The sequence below is a fragment of the Panthera uncia genome, chromosome C2 (assembly GCF_023721935.1).
Source record: "Panthera uncia isolate 11264 chromosome C2, Puncia_PCG_1.0, whole genome shotgun sequence".
Taxonomy (NCBI): domain Eukaryota; kingdom Metazoa; phylum Chordata; class Mammalia; order Carnivora; family Felidae; genus Panthera; species Panthera uncia.
Window position 1 is genome coordinate 126206726 of NC_064810.1, and position 15769 is coordinate 126222494.

The 15769-nt window shown below is 39.6% G+C and overlaps 1 protein-coding gene across 1 annotated transcript in view; it reads right to left on the reverse strand.

Annotated features, from left to right (window-relative positions):
* The window catches only part of LOC125921982 (inhibitor of carbonic anhydrase-like), a 65819-nt gene that overhangs the window by 37339 nt on the left and 12711 nt on the right, over nucleotides 1-15769 (reverse strand). Inside the window, exon 2 of the mRNA XM_049629796.1 lies at nucleotides 11422-11594. Coding sequence (XP_049485753.1) covers nucleotides 11422-11594 — 173 coding nt within the window. The remainder of the gene's footprint in view (nucleotides 1-11421; nucleotides 11595-15769) is intronic.

Sequence of the window (15769 nt, forward strand, 5' to 3'; positions counted from 1 at the left end):
TTCTTGTTTCTTGAGATAGGCCTGGATTGCAATGTATTTTCCTCTCAGGACTGCCTTCCCTGTGTCCCAAAGCGTTTGGATTGTTGTATTTTCATTTTCGTTTTTTTCCATATATTTTTTAATTTCTTCTCTAATTGCCTGGTTGACCCACTCATTCGTTAGTAGGGTGTTCTTTAACCTCCATGCTTTTGGAGGTTTTCCAGACTTTTTCCTGTGGTTGATTTCAAGCTTCATAGCATTGTGGTCTGAAGGTATGCATGGTATAATTTCAATTCTTGTGAACTTATGAAGGGCTGTTTTGTGACCCAGTATATGACCTATCTTGGAGAATGTTCCATGTGCACTCGAGAAGAAAGTATATTCTGTTGCTTTGGGATGCAGAGTTCTAAATATATCTGTCAAGTCCATCTGATCCAATGCATCATTCAGGGCCCTTGTTTCTTTATTGACCGTGTGTCTAGATGATCTATCCATTTCTGTAAGTGGGGTGTTAAAGTCCCCTGCATACCACATTCTTATCAATAAGGTTGCTTATGTTTATGAGTAATTGTTTTATATATTTGGGGGCTCCAGTATTCGGCGCATAGACATTTATAATTGTTAGCTCTTCCTGAGGGATAGACCCTGTGATTATTATATAATGCCCTTCTTCATCTCTTGTTACAGCCTTTAATTTAAAGTCTAGTTTGTCTGATATAAGTACGGCTACTCCAGCTTTCTTTTGGCTTCCAGTAGCATGATAAATAGTTCTCCATCCCCTCACTCTCAATCTAAAGGTGTCCTCAGATCTAAAATGAGTCTCTTGTAGACAGCAAATAGATGGGTCTTGTTTTTTTATCCATTCTGATAGCCTATGTCTTTTGGTTGGCGCATTTAATCCATTTACATTCAGTGTTATTATAGAAAGATACGGGTTTAGAGTCATTGTGATGTCTGTATGTTTTATGCTTGTAGTGATGTCTCTGGTACTTTGTCTCACAGGATCCCCCTTAGGATCTCTTGTAGGGCTGGTTTCGTGGTGACAAATTCCTTCAGTTTTTGTTTGTTTGAGAAGACCTTTATCTCTCCTTCTATTCTAAATGACAGACTTGCTGGATAAACGATTCTCGGCTGCATATTTTTTTCTGTTTAGCACACTGAAGATATCGTGCCAATCCTTTCTGGCCTGCCAAGTTTCAAAAGAGAGATCAGTCACGAGTCTTATAGGTCTCCCTTTATATGTGAGGGCACGTTTATCCCTTGCTGCTTTCAGAATTTTCTCTTTATCCTTGTATTTTGCCAGTTTCACTATGATATGTCGTGCAGAAGATCGATTCAAGTTACGTCTGAAGGGAGTTCTCTGTGCCTCTTGGATTTCAATGCCTTTTTCCTTCCCCAGTTCAGGGAAGTTCTCAGCTATAATTTCTTCAAGTACCCCTTCAGCACCTTTCCCTCTCTCTTCCTCCTCTGGGATACCAATTATGCATATATTATTTCTTTTTAGTGTATCACTTAGTTCTCTAATTTTCCCCTCATACTCCTAGATTTTTTTATCTCTCTTTCTCTCAGCTTCCTCTTTTTCCATAACTTTATCTTCTAGTTCACCTATTCTCTCCTCTGCCTCTTCAATTCGAGCTGTCGTCGTTTCCATTTTGTTTTGCATTTCGTTTCAAGCGCTTTTCAGCTCCTCGTGACTGTTCCTTAGTCCCTTGATCTCTGTAGCAAGAGATTCTCTGTTGTCCTCTATACTGTTTTCAAGCCCAGCGATTAATTTTATGACTATTATTCGAAATTCACTTTCTGTTATATTACTTAAATCCTTTTTGATCATGTTCATTAGCTGTTGTTATTTCCTGGAGATTCTTCTGAGGGGAATTCTTCCGTTTGGTCATTTTGGATAGTCCCTGGAGTGGTGAGGACCTGCAGGGCACTTCCCCTGTGCTGTGGTGTATAACTGGAGTTGGTGGGCGGGGCCGCAGTCCGACCTGATGTCTGCCCCCAGCCCACCGCTGGGGCCACAGTCAGACTGGTGTGTGCCTTCTCTTCCCCTCTCCTAGGGGCGGGATTCACTGTGGGGTGGCATGGCCCGTCTGGGCTACTTGCACACTGCCAGGCTTGTGGTGCTGGGGATCTGGCGTATTAGCTGGGGTGGGTAGGCAAGGTGCACGGGGGCAGGAGGGGCAGACTTAGCTTGCTTCTCCTTAGGTGATCCACTTCAGGAGGGGCCCTGTGGCAGCGGGAGGGAGTCAGATCCACTGCCGGAGGTTTGGCTCCGCAGAAGCACAGAGTTGGGTGTTTGCGAGGAGCGAGCAAGTTCCCTGGCAGGAACTGGTTCCTTTTGGGATTTTGGCTGGGGGATGGGCGGGGGAGATGGCGCTGGCTAGCGCCTTTGTTCCCCACCAAACTGAGCTCTGTCATCCCGGGGCTCAGCAGCTCTCCCTCCCTTTGTCCTCCAGCCTTCCCGCTTTCTGAGCAGAGCTGTTAACTTATGACCTCCCAGACGCTAAGTCGCGCTTGCTGTCGGAACACACTCCGTCAGGCCCCTCCGCTTTTGCCAGCCAGACTCGGGGGCTCTGCTTGGCCAGCGAGCCGCCCCTCCGCCCCGGCTCCCTCCTGCCAGTCCGTGGAGCTCGCACCGCCTCGCCGCCCTTCCTACCCTCTTCCATGGGCCTCTCGTCTGCGCCTGGCTCCAGAGACTCCGTTCTGCTAATCCTCTGGCGGTTTTCTGGGTTATTTAGGCAGGTGTAGGTGGAATCTAAGTGATTAGCAGGATGCGAGGTGAGCCCAGCATCCTCCTACGCCGCCATCTTCCCTCTCTAATAATCCAGTTTATTCTGTTTTTAAGAGCCTCTTATGCTTTGGCTCTCTCCCTCTCTAACCTCTTTTTTTTTTCTTCCCCTCCCCCATGGGTTTCTGTTGAGTTTCTCAGGATCCACATAAGAGTGAAAGCATATGGTATCTGTCTTTCTCTGTATGAATTATTTCACTTAACATAACACTCTCTAGTTCCATCCACGTTGCTACAAAGGGCCATATTTCATTCTTTCTCATTGCCACGTAGTATTCCATTGTATATATAAACCACAATTTCTTTATCCATTCATCAGTTGATGGACATTTAGGCTCTTTCCATCATTTGGCTATTATTGAGAGTGCTGCTATAAACACTGGGGTACAAGTGCCCCTATGCATCAGCACTCCTGTATCCCTTGGATAAATTCCTAGCAGTGCTATTGCTGGGTCATAGGGTAGGTCTATTTTTAATTTTTTCAGGAATCTCCACACTGTTTTCCAGAGCGTCTGCACCAGCTTGCATTCCCACCAACAGTGCAAGAGGGTTCCCGTTTCTCCACATCCTCTCCAGCATCTATAGTCCCTGATTTGTTCATTTTGGCCACTCTGACTGGCGTGAGGTGATATCTGAGTGTGGTTTTGATTTGTATTTCCCTGATGAGGAACGACGTTGAACATCTTTTCATGTGCCTGCTGGCCATCCGGATGTCTTCTTTAGAGAAGGGTCTATTCACGTTTTCTGCCCATTTCTTCACTGGGTTATTTGTTTTTCGGGTGTGGAGTTTGGTGAGCTCTTTACAGATTTTGGATACTAGCCCTTTGTCCAATATGTCATTTGCAAATATCTTTTCCCGTTCCGTTGGTTGCCTTTTAGTTTTGTTGATTATTTCCTTTGCTGTGCAGAAGCTTTTTATCTTCATGAGGTCCCAATAGTTCATTTTTGCTTTTAATTCCCTTGCCCTTGGGGATGTGTTGAGTAAGAGATTGCTACGGCTGAGGTCAGAGAGGTTTTTTCCTGCTTTCTCCTCTAGGGTTTTGATGGTTTCCTGTCTCACATTCAGGTCCTTTATCCATTTTGAGTTTGTTTTTGTGAATGGTGTGAGAAAGTGGTCTAGATTCATTCTTCTGCATGTTGCCGTCCAGTTCTCCCAGCACCATTCGTTAGAGACTGTCTTTTTTTCCATTGGATGTTCTTTCCTTCTTTGTCAAAGATGAGTTGGCCATACGTTTGTGGGTCTAGTTCTGGGGTTTCTATTCTATTCCATTGGTCTATGTGTCTGTTTTTGTGCCAATACCACACTGTCTTGATGATTACAGCTTTGCAGTAGAGGCTAAAGTCTGGGATTGTAATGTCTCCTGCTTTGGTCTTCTTCAAAATTACTTTGGCTATTCAGGGCCTTTTGTGGTTCCATACAAATTTTAGGATTGCTTGTTCTAGCTTCAAGAAGAATGCTGGTGCAAATTTGATTGGGATTGCATTGAATGTGTAGATAGCTTTGGGTAGTATTGACATTTTGACAATATTTATTCTTCCAACCCATGAGCATGGAATGTTTTTCCATTTCTTTATATCTTGTTCAACTTCCTTCATAAGCTTTCTATAGTTTTCAGCATACAGATCTTTGACAAATCTTTGGTTAGGTTTATTCCTAGGTATTTTATGCTTCTTGGTGCAATTGTGAATGGGATCAGTTTCTTTACTTGTCTTTCTGTTGCTTCATTATTAGTGTATAAGAATGCAACTGATTTCTGTACCTTGATTTTGTATCCTGCAACTTTGCTGAATTCATGTATCAGTTCTAGCAGACTTTTGGTGGAGTCTATCAGATTTTCCATGTATAATATCATGTCATCTGCAAAAAGTGAAAGCTTGACTTCATCTTTGCCAATTTTGATGCCTTTGATTTCCTTTTGTTGTCTGATTGCTGATGCTAGAACTTCCAACACTATGTTAAACAACAGCGGTGAGAGTGGACATCCCTGTCGTGTTCCTGATCTCAGGGGAAAAGCTCTCAGTTTTTCACCATTGAGGATGATATTAGCTGTGGGCTTTTCATAAATGGCTTTTATGATGTTTAAGTATGTTTCTTCTATCCCGACTTTCTCGAGGGTTTTTATTAAGAAAGGATGCTGAATTTTGTCAAATGCTTTCTCTGCATTGATTGACAGGATCATATGGTTCTTATCTTTTCTTTTATTAACGTGATGTATCACATTGATTGATTTGTGAATGTTGAACCAGCCTTGCAGCCCAGGAATGAATCCCACTTGATCATGGTGAATAATTCTTTTTATATCCTGTTGAATTCGTTTTGCTAGTATCTTATTGAGAATTTTTGCATCCATATTCATCAGGGATATTGGCCTGTAGTTCTCTTTTTTTACTGGGTCTCTGTCTGGTTTAGGAATCAAAGTAATTCTGGCTTCATAGAATGAGTCTGGAAGTTTCCCTTCCCTTTCTATTTTTTGGAATAGCTTGAGAAGGATAGGTATTATTTCTGCTTTAAATGTCTGGTAGAACTCCCCTGGGAAGCCATCTGGTCCTACACTCTTATTTGTTGGGAGATTTTTGATAACCGATTTAATTTCTTTGCTGGTCATGGGTCTGTTCAAGCTTTCTATTTCTTCCTGATTGAGTTTTGGAAGTGTGTGGGTGCTTAGTAATTTGTCCATTTCTTCCAGGTTGTCCAGCTTGTTGGCATATAATTTTTCATAGTATTCTCTGATAATTGCTTGTATTTCCGAGGGATTGGTTGTAGTAATTCCATTTTCATTCATGATTGTATCTGTTTGGGTCATCTCCCTTTTCTTTTTGAGAAGCCTGGCTAGAGGTTTGTCAATTTTGTTTATTTTTTCAAAAAACCAACTCTTGGTTTCGTTGATCTGCTCTACAGTTTTTTTTAGATTCTATATTGTTTATTTCTGCTCTGATCTTTATTATTTCTCTTCTTCTGCTGGGTTTAGGCTGCCTTTGCTGTTCTGCTTCTATTTCCTTTAGGTGTGCTGTTAGATTTTGTATTGGGGATTTTTCTTGTTTCTTGAGATAGGCCTGGATTGCAATGTATTTTCCTCTCAAGACTGCCTTCGCTGCATCCCAAAGCGTTTGGATTGTTGTATTTTTATTTTCATTTGTTTCCATATATTTCTTAATTTCTTCTCTAATTGCCTGGTTGACCCATTCATTCTTTAGTAGGGTGTTCTTTAACCTCCATGCTTTTGGAGGTTTTCCAGACTTTTTCCTGTGGTTGATTTCAAACTTCATAGCATTGCGGTCTGAAAGTATGCATGGTATGATCTCAATTCTTGTATACTTATGAAGGGCTCTTTTGTGACCCAGTATGTGATATCTCTTGGAGAAGGTTCCATGTGCACTCGAGAAGAAAGTATATGCTGTTGCTTTAGGATGCAGAGTTTTAAATATATCTGTGAAGTCCATCTGTTCCAATGTATCATTCAGGGCCCTTGTTTCTTTATTGATCCTGTGTCTAGATGATCTATCCATTGTTGTAAGTGGAGTACTAAAGTCCCCTGCATACCACGTTCTTATCAATAAGGTTGCTTATGTTTGTGATTAATTGTTTTATATATTTGGGGGCTCCCATATTCGGCACATAGACATTTATAATTGTTAGCTCTTCCTGATGTATAGACCCTGTGATTATTATATAATGCCCTTCTTCATCTCTTGTTACAGCCTTTAATTTAAAGTCTAATTTGTCTGATATAAGTATGGCTACTCCAGCTTTCTTTTGACTTCCAGTAGCATGATAGATAGTTCTCCATCCCCTCACTTTCAATCTGAAGGTGTCCTCAGGTCTAAAATGAATCTCTTGTAGACAGCAAATAGATGGGTCTTGTTTTTTTATCCATTCTGATACCCTATGTCTTTTGGTTGGAGCATTTAATCCATTTACATTCAGTGTTATTATAGAAAGATATGGGTTTAGAGTCATTGTGATGTCTGTAGGTTTCATGCTTGTAGTGATGCCTCTGGTACCTTGTCTCACAGGATCCCCCTTAAGATCTCTTGTAGGGCTTGTTTAGTGGTGATGAATTCCTTCAGTTTTTGTTTGTTTGGGAAGACCTTTATCTCTCCTTCTGTTCTAAATGATAGACTTGCTGGATAAAGGATTCTCAGCTGCATATTTTTTCTGTTCATCACATTGAAGATTTCCTGCCATTCCTTTCTGGCCTGCCAAGTTTCAGTAGATAGATCCATCACTAGTCTTATCAGTCTCCCTTTATATGTTATAGCATGCTTATCTTATCCCTAGTTGCTTTCAGAATATTCTCTTTATCCTTGTATTTTGCCAGTTTGACTATGATATGTCGTGCAGAAGATCGATTCAAGTTATGTCTGAAGGGAGTTCTCTGTGCCTCTTGGATTTCAATGCCTTTTTCCTTCCCCAGATCAGGGAAGTTCTCAGCTATGATTTCAAGTACACCTTCAGCACCTTTCCCTCTCTCTTCCTCCTCTGAAATCCCAATTATGCATATGTTATTACATTTAATGTGTCACTTAGTTCTCTAATTCTCCCCTCATGCTCTTGGATTTTTTTCTCTCTCTTTTTCTCAGTTTCCTCTTTTTCCATAATTTTATCTTCTAATTCACCTATTCTCTCCTCTGCCTCTTCAATCCAAGCTGTGGTCACCTCCATTTTATTTTGCAGCTCATTTATAGCATTTTTTAGCTCCTCCTGACTGTTTCTTAATCCCTTGATCTCTGTAGTAATAGCTTCTCTGCTGTCCTCTATACTTTTTTCAAGCCCAGCGATTAATTTTATGACTATTATTTTAAATTCATTTTATGTTACATTGCTTAAATCATTTTTGATCAATTCGTTAGCTGTCGCTACTTCCTGGAGTTTCTTTTGAGGAGAATTCCTCCGTTTCATCATTTTGGATAGTCCCTGGAGTGGCGAGGAACTGCAGGGCTCTTCCTCTGTGCTGTCTGGAGTAACTTGCATTGGTGGGCGGGGCCACAGTCAGACCTGATGTCTGCCCCCCAGCCCACCACTGGGGCCACAGTCAGACTGGTGTGTACCTTATCTTCCCCTCTCCCAGGGGCAGGATTCACTGTGGAGTGGTGTGACCTCTGTCTGGGCTACTTGCACACTGCCAGGCTTGTGGTACTCCTTCGATGGGATCTGGCATATTAGCCGGGGTGGATCCACAAGGTGCACAGAGGCAGGAGGAGCAGAGTCAGCTCACTTTGCCTTTGGTGGTCCGCTTCAGGAGGGGCCCCTCTTCTGTGGGCCTCTCATCTACGCTTGGTTCCGGAGAGTCCATTCTGCTAGTCTTCTGGCAGTTTTCTGGGTGATTTAGGCAGATGTGGGTGGAATCTAAGTGGTCAGCAGGACGTGGTGAGCCCAGTGTCCTCCTACGCTGCCATCTTCCATTTTCTCTCCAAAAAAACACTCTTCTCAGGACTAAATAGCCTGACTTGATGACAGAGGAAACACCACAACTGCAGGGCAGGTCCAACCGGGTTTACACCACATCCCTCAGGGTCTGTGAGCCTCAGGTCACTGACCTCACCTCCAGTTTCTCAACTGGGACAGGAAGGCTGGGCCACAGGGGAGAGAGAGCCAGGCTCTGTGCTGAGAGAGGACGCTCACAAGGCTATTGTGTGTTGTCCCTCCACTGCAGAATCTATATTTGTTAAAATCTTGCAGATCTGTCATGATTTTTTTCCTGAAACATTTTTCTATTATATTATAGTAGATTATATTGTAGCATAATAGAATTATAGTATGTTATTTAAAATTTTTTAATGTTTATTTATTTTAGAGAAAGAGAGAGCACACAAGTAGGGGAGGTGCAAAGAGAATGGGACAGAGAATCCTAAGCACGCTGTACACTGTCACCCCAGAGCCCAGTGTGGGGCTCGAACCCATGAACCGTGACATCATGACCTGAACTGAAGTTGGATGCTCAACCAGCTGATCCACCCAGGTGCCCCTTTAGTACATTATTTTAAATAAAAATAAGTCATAAATTTGGGTTACTTTTCCCCAACTAATGACTGTTGTATATGAAAATGACATTGTGATATGTTTATCTTTTGCCAAACTAATTTATTCATTCATAAATAATTGTAGTAATATTTTTCTTTTTTTATAGTTGTACCACAATTTGTTTATTAACCAGTTGATGGACATTTGAATTGTTTTTAATTTTAACATTATGAAAAAAGCAACTGTAAACATTAACATACAGGTGCTTATGTAGACATATGTTTTTATTTTGCGGGGGAGTAGATACACAAAAAGGGTAGTATGGTAATTGTATATTTAACTTCAGGAGAAAGTTCCAAACTGTTTTCTACATATGCTATTTTGCATTCACACCAGCACTATCTGAGGGTTTCAGTTGCTCTAAATCCTTATTAACACTTAATGTGATCAGTGTATTTTATTTTGACCATATTAGTAGATAAGTAGTGCTATTGTCTTGATTTGCATTTCTATAATGACTAATAACTTTGGATATATTTTTATGTGCTAATTTGCCATCTGTATGTGAGTGGATGTGTGTTCAAATCTTTTGCTTATTTAAAAAATTGGGTTGGGGCGCCTGGGTGGCTCAGTCGGTTGGGCGGCCGACTTCGGCTCGGTCATGATCTCCCGGTCTGTGAGTTCGAGCCCCGCGTCGGTCTCTGTGCTGACAGCTTGGAGCCTGGAGCCTGCTTCAGATTCTGTGTCTCTCTCTCTCTCTGCACCTCTCCTGCTCACTCTCATGCTCTGTCTCTGTCTCTGTCTCTGTCTCTCTCTCTTTCAAAAATAAATAAACATTAAAAACATTTTTAAAAAATTGGGTTGTCTCATTATTATTGGGTTTTAAGTTTGTTTTTTTGTTTCATTTTAATTTACATCCAAGTTTGTTAGCATATAGTGCAATAATAATTTCAGGAGTAGAATCCAGTGGTTTATCCCCTGCATATAACACCCAGTGCTCATCTCAACAAGTGTCATCCTTAATGCTCCATGTCCATTTAACCTATCCTTCCACCCACAACCCCTCCAGCAACCCTCAGTTTGTTGTCTATATTTAAGAGTCTCTTAGGGGCGCCTGGGTGGTTCAGTTGGTTGGGCCTCTAACTTTGGCTCCGGTCATGATCCCACTGCTCATGGATTTGAGCCCTGTGTCGGGCTCTGTGCTAATAGCTCAGAGCCTGGAGCCTGCTTCAGATTCTGTGTCTCCCTCTCTCTCTGCCCCTCCCCCACTCACACTCTGTTTCCCTCTCCCAAAAATAAACGTTAAAAAAATTTTTTTTAAAATCTCTTGTTTTGCCCCCTCCGTGTTTTTATATTATTTTTGCTTCCCTTCCCTTCTGTTAATCTGTTTTGTATATTAAATTCCACATATGAGTGAAGTCATATGATATTTGTCTTTCTCTGACTGGCTAATTTTGCTTTGCATAATACCCTCTAGTTCCATCCACGTTGTTGCAAATGGCAATATTTCTTTTTTTTTTTTTGATTGCCGAATAACACTCTATTGTGTGTGTGTGTGTGTGTGTATGTATGTATATATATATATATATATATATATATATATACCACATCTTCTTTATCCATTCATCTGTCGATGGACATTTGGGCTCTTTCCAAACATTGGGGTACGTGTGCCCCTTTGAAACAGCATAACTGTATCCTTTGGATAAATACTTAGTAGTGCAATTGCTGGATTGTAGGGTAATTCTATTTTTTCATTTTTTGAGGAACCTCCATACTGTTTCCCAGAGTGGCTGCACCAGTTTGCATTCCCACCACAAATGCAAAAATGTTCCTCTTTCTCCGCATCCTCGCCAGCATCTGTTGTTGCCCGAGTTGTTAATTTTAGCCATTCTGACTGGTGTGAGGTGGTTATTTCATTGTGCTCTTGATTTGTATTTCTCTGATAATGAGTGATGTTGAGCATTTTTTTGGTGTGTCTACTAGCCATCTGGATGTCTTCTCTAGAAAAGTATCTATTCATGTCTTTTGCCCATTTCTTCACTGGATTATTGTTTTTTTTGGGGGGGTTGTTGAGTTTGATAAGTTCTTCATAGATTTTGGATACTAGCCTTTAATATGATAAGTCATTTGCAAATATCTTCTCCCATCCCATCAGTTGCCTTTTAGTTTTGTTGTTTCCTTTGCCATGCAGAAGATTTTTATCTTGATGAGGTCCCAATAGTTCATTATAGTAATATTCTTCTTGATTCTACCCTACTTTCCAGGCATGCAATCATCTGAAAATATTGATATTTTATTTGTTTCTTTCTACTTCATATGTATTTTGTATCTTATTGCATTACTGGAAAATTCCAAAAACAATGTTAAATAATAATGGTGATACGACAGCTTCTTATTTCTGACTCCAGTGCAATTCTGGCTTAGCTTTCCTGTTGGCATTTTCAATGAATCCTTCTCTATTAGTTGTTTAATTACTATTATTGCTTTTACTATTAATGAATGTTGAGCACCTATATTTTTCTCTCTACACGGTCCCTGTACTTTCAGGTCTTTAGCTTACTTCCTTCTCCTTTAAAGCATGGTCTAGTTCCTGTGGGAAGAAAGTTGTTCTGAAGCAATAAACACTAACAAGTACAGAAAAAGGAAGTATGGATTTTCTTCCATTCTCCTTTGGGCAGCTGTCACTTACCCAAATGGACTTGATGCACTCAAAGTGAGAGGCTCTCTTCACACAGGTGACATGAGGACCATCCGCTGGAAGGACTTTTTTCATATTGTCACTGAAATCAGAGCACTTACTGGCCTCATGATTTGAGACAGTGCACCACCTCACAGTTTTCCCAGGGACAGCCAGACACAGACCTAGGGGACAGATGCCAGAGGTGTAAGGAACCCACAGCACTCATCTTTCTCTGCTGGCAGAAGAAGTTAAAGACAAGGTAAATGGTTGCCTGAGTGGGACAGACAAAAATTGGGTTGGCTGCATGGCTCACCTGAGTTTTCAGGTCCCATTTCTCTGATTGTGCCTTTCCCCTTGGAGAAACAAACCCAAAAGCACCTCCCAAAAGCTAAACAGAATTACCACATGACCCAGAAATCCCACCCCTCAGTATATATCCCAAAGAATTGGAAGCAGGTACTCAAATACACATACATGAATATTCATAGTAGCACTATTCACGATGGTCAAGAAAGGCAGAAACAACCTAAATGTACATCAATGGGTGAATGGATAAACAAAATATAGTATATCCATACAATGAGATATTATTCTGCCATAGAAAGAATGAAGTATTGCTATATGCTACAACATGGATGAACCTCGAAAACAATGTTAAATGAAAGAAGCCAGTCACAAAAGGCTACACATTATATAATCCTACTCATATGAAATATCTAGAATAGGTAAATCTATAGAGACACAAAACAAACTGGTGGTTGCCAGGGGCTGGGAGAGAGGGGAATGGGTACTGACTGCTTAATGGGCACAGGATTTTCTTTTGGAACTAGATAGAGATGGTAGTTACACAACACTGCGAGTATACTAAATGCCACTGAATTGTATACTTTTAAATGATTAATTTTATGTTAATTAACGTCACCTCAGAAAAGAAAAAATATAAAAGGTGGGAGGGTGCCTGGGTGACTCAGTCGGTTAAGCATCCAACTCTTGATTTTGGCTCAGCTCATGATCTCGTGGTTCACGAGTTCGAGCCCCACATTGGGCTCTGTCTGCACTGACAGTGTGGAACCTGCTTGAGATTCTCTCTCTCTTCCCCTCCCCTCCTCTTGCTCTTTCATTCTCTCAAAATAAATAAATAAACTTAAAAGAAAAACCTATGGGAAGGAATCTTCAGCCTACTGATTTAGTCATTCTTTTGACATTAGATACTCTAACCTTATATGGTACTAATTGCTGGGGCACTAAAATCAGTACATGTTTATTTCATTTTAAGCTATAGTAATAAGTTTAGAGACTATTTTAAAGGCAAAATGCTGCTTACAAATCTGTAGTATTTGAGCCAAATGTTATTTTAAATAAAATCTTGAAGATGAAAGTACAGCAGTAGCAAATCCCAGTTTTGGATGAAGTCCTGTATGTCAGGCAGTGTGCCAAGCACATTACTCTGCTCTAAGGTCCACAAATCTCCTGCCATTTAAACATTAGTGTTTCTGTTTGTGGATGAAATTTAAGGAAAAAAAAACTATCAGGGACATAAAATAACTTGAGACGAAGCTAATATTTGAACTACCCAAATCTGTTTGACTCCAAAATCTGCACTGCCTTTTAAGTGTCTGTGAGTAAGAAACATCAAAAGAAACAGGACAGGAGATGCCAAATTACCTTAGACAGAATCCCATATGAAACACAGAATGACATATGGAGGTCCTCAACCCTATCTGAAAAATCCTTTGAGAGTAGCAGCCCAAGGAAGGAGAGCAAGCTAGGAAATGGAACTATAGAGGCCATGTGTCCATGTGCAGAATAGAAACATTTGGAGTATTAGCTTTCATTTTCATTTTGAAACTTTCAAAGCATGTTTAATCTGCTTCCTAATATACATTGCTAAAACATTTTGTGCTTAGAAATAACTGGCAACAGTAGAGACAATACAACTCTATAAATGAAAATGCTTTGTAAGCAGGTTAAGTTATACAAAGAGCTACTATATCCAACTGTAGGGTTTGTTTTTTTTTTTTCAGAGGTATGCACTTTTTGGGAAAGCCTTTTTGAAAGTTTATATTTTCAGTCACCACTGTGCTTATGTTCAAATGATTAAAACTAGTTTCTGCACTTCTAATTTTTTTTAACTGTGATTGCAAAACAGGGCAAATGAAGTTTGTATTATTAGGGGAAAAGTGAAAGTCTTGACAGAAGCAAAACAAAACAAAAAAAGGGAAGATGGACTTTTGCTTCTACCTATAAAGGAGTAACTGATATGGGACTTGTTCTAGTACTTTAAACAACTAAAACACACACACACACACACACACACACACACACAGTGTGGAAAAAAAACATGTGAAGAAAAGTTTTAAGTTATTGGATTATGGGCAAAAGAAAACCGGAGTAGCAATACTTATATGGGACAAAATAGACTTTAAAACAAAAACCATAACAAGAGACAAAAAAAGAGCACTATACAATAATAAAGGGAATAATCCAACAAGAAGATATAACAATTATAAATATTTATACACCCAACATAGAAGCACCCAAAACCATAAATCAGTTAATAACAAATGTAAAGGAACTAATCGATAATACAATAATAATAGTGACTTTAACACCCCATTTACATAAATGGATGGATCATCTAAACAGAACATCAACAAGGAAACAATGACTTTGAAGGATATACTGGACCAGATGGACTTAACAGATATATTCAGAACATTCCATCCTAAAACAGCAGAATACATATTCTTTTCAAGTGCACATGGAACATTCTCCTGAATAGATCACATATTAGCCCACAACACAAATCTCAACAAATCCAAGAAGGTCAAAATCATACCATGCATCTCTTCTGACCACAACGTTATGAAACTAGAAATCAACCACAAGAAAAAATCTGGAAAGACCACAAATACATGGAGGTTAAATAACATGCTACTAAACAATGAATAGGTCAGCCAGGAAATCAAAAGAGAAATTAAAAAGTCCATGGAAACCTCTGGGATGCAGCAAAAGTGTTTCTAAGAGGGAAATTTATAGCAATACAGGCCTACCTCAAGAAACAAGAAAAATCTCAAATAAACAATCTAACCTTGTACCTAAAGGAGCTAAAAAAAGGAACAACAAAACCAAACCGAAAACCTGCAGAAGGAAGGAAATAATAAATATTAGAGTAGACATAAATGTTATAGAAACTAAAAAAAACAATAGAACAGATCAATGAAACCAGGAGCTGGTTCTTCGAAAAAAAAAACAAAAAACAAAAAAAAAAACAAAAAAAAAAACCTCTAGCCAGACTTACCATGAAACAAAGAGGAAGGACTCAAATAAATAAAATCACAAATGAGAGATGAGAAATAACAACGAAACCATCTCCAATAAAGAGTTAGTATCCAAAATATATAAAGAAGTTACAAAAACTCAACACTCAAAAAACAAATAATCTAAATAAAAATGGGCAGAAGACATGAACAGAAATTTTTCCAAAGAAGACGTCCAGATGGCCAACAGACACATGAAAAGATGCCCAATATCACTCACCATGAGGGAAATGCAAACCAAATATCTACAATGAGATATCACCTCACACCTATCAGAATGGCTAAAATTAACAACACAAGAAACAGGTGTTGGCAAGGATGTGGAGTAAAAGGAACACTCATGCACTACTGGTGGGAGTGCAAACTGGTACACCCACTGTGGAAAACAGTATAGAGGTTCCTCAAAAAGTTAAAAATAGGACTTACCCTAGATTCCAGAAATCACAATACTTGGTATCTACCCAAATGATACAAGAACACTAATTCAAAGGGATACATGCACCCCTATATTTATAGCAGCATTATTTACAATACCTAAGATATGAAAGCAGCCCAAGTGTCCATCAACAATAGACAGCAATGGAATATTATTCAGCTATAGAAAAGGATGAACTTTTTAAAAAAAGAGTGAAATCTTGCCATTTGCAATGACATGCACAGAGCTAAAGAGTATAATGCTAAGTAAAATAAATCAGTCAGAGGAAAATAATATTATATGATTTCACTCAAATCTGGAATTTAGGAAAGAAAACAGGCAAAGGGAAAAAATAAGAGAGAGAGACAAAGGAAAACACAGACTCTTAATTATAGAGAATAATCTGATGGTTACCAGAGGGGGTGGGGGTGGGAGGGAATGGGTTAAAATCCTGATGTGGATTAAGGAGTGCACTTGTCATGATGAGCACCAGGTGATGTATGGAATTGTTTGATCACTATATCGTAGACCTGAAACTAATACTGTATGTTAACTAACTGGAATTAAAATAAAAGCATAACATAACATAACATAACATAACATAACATAACATAACATAACA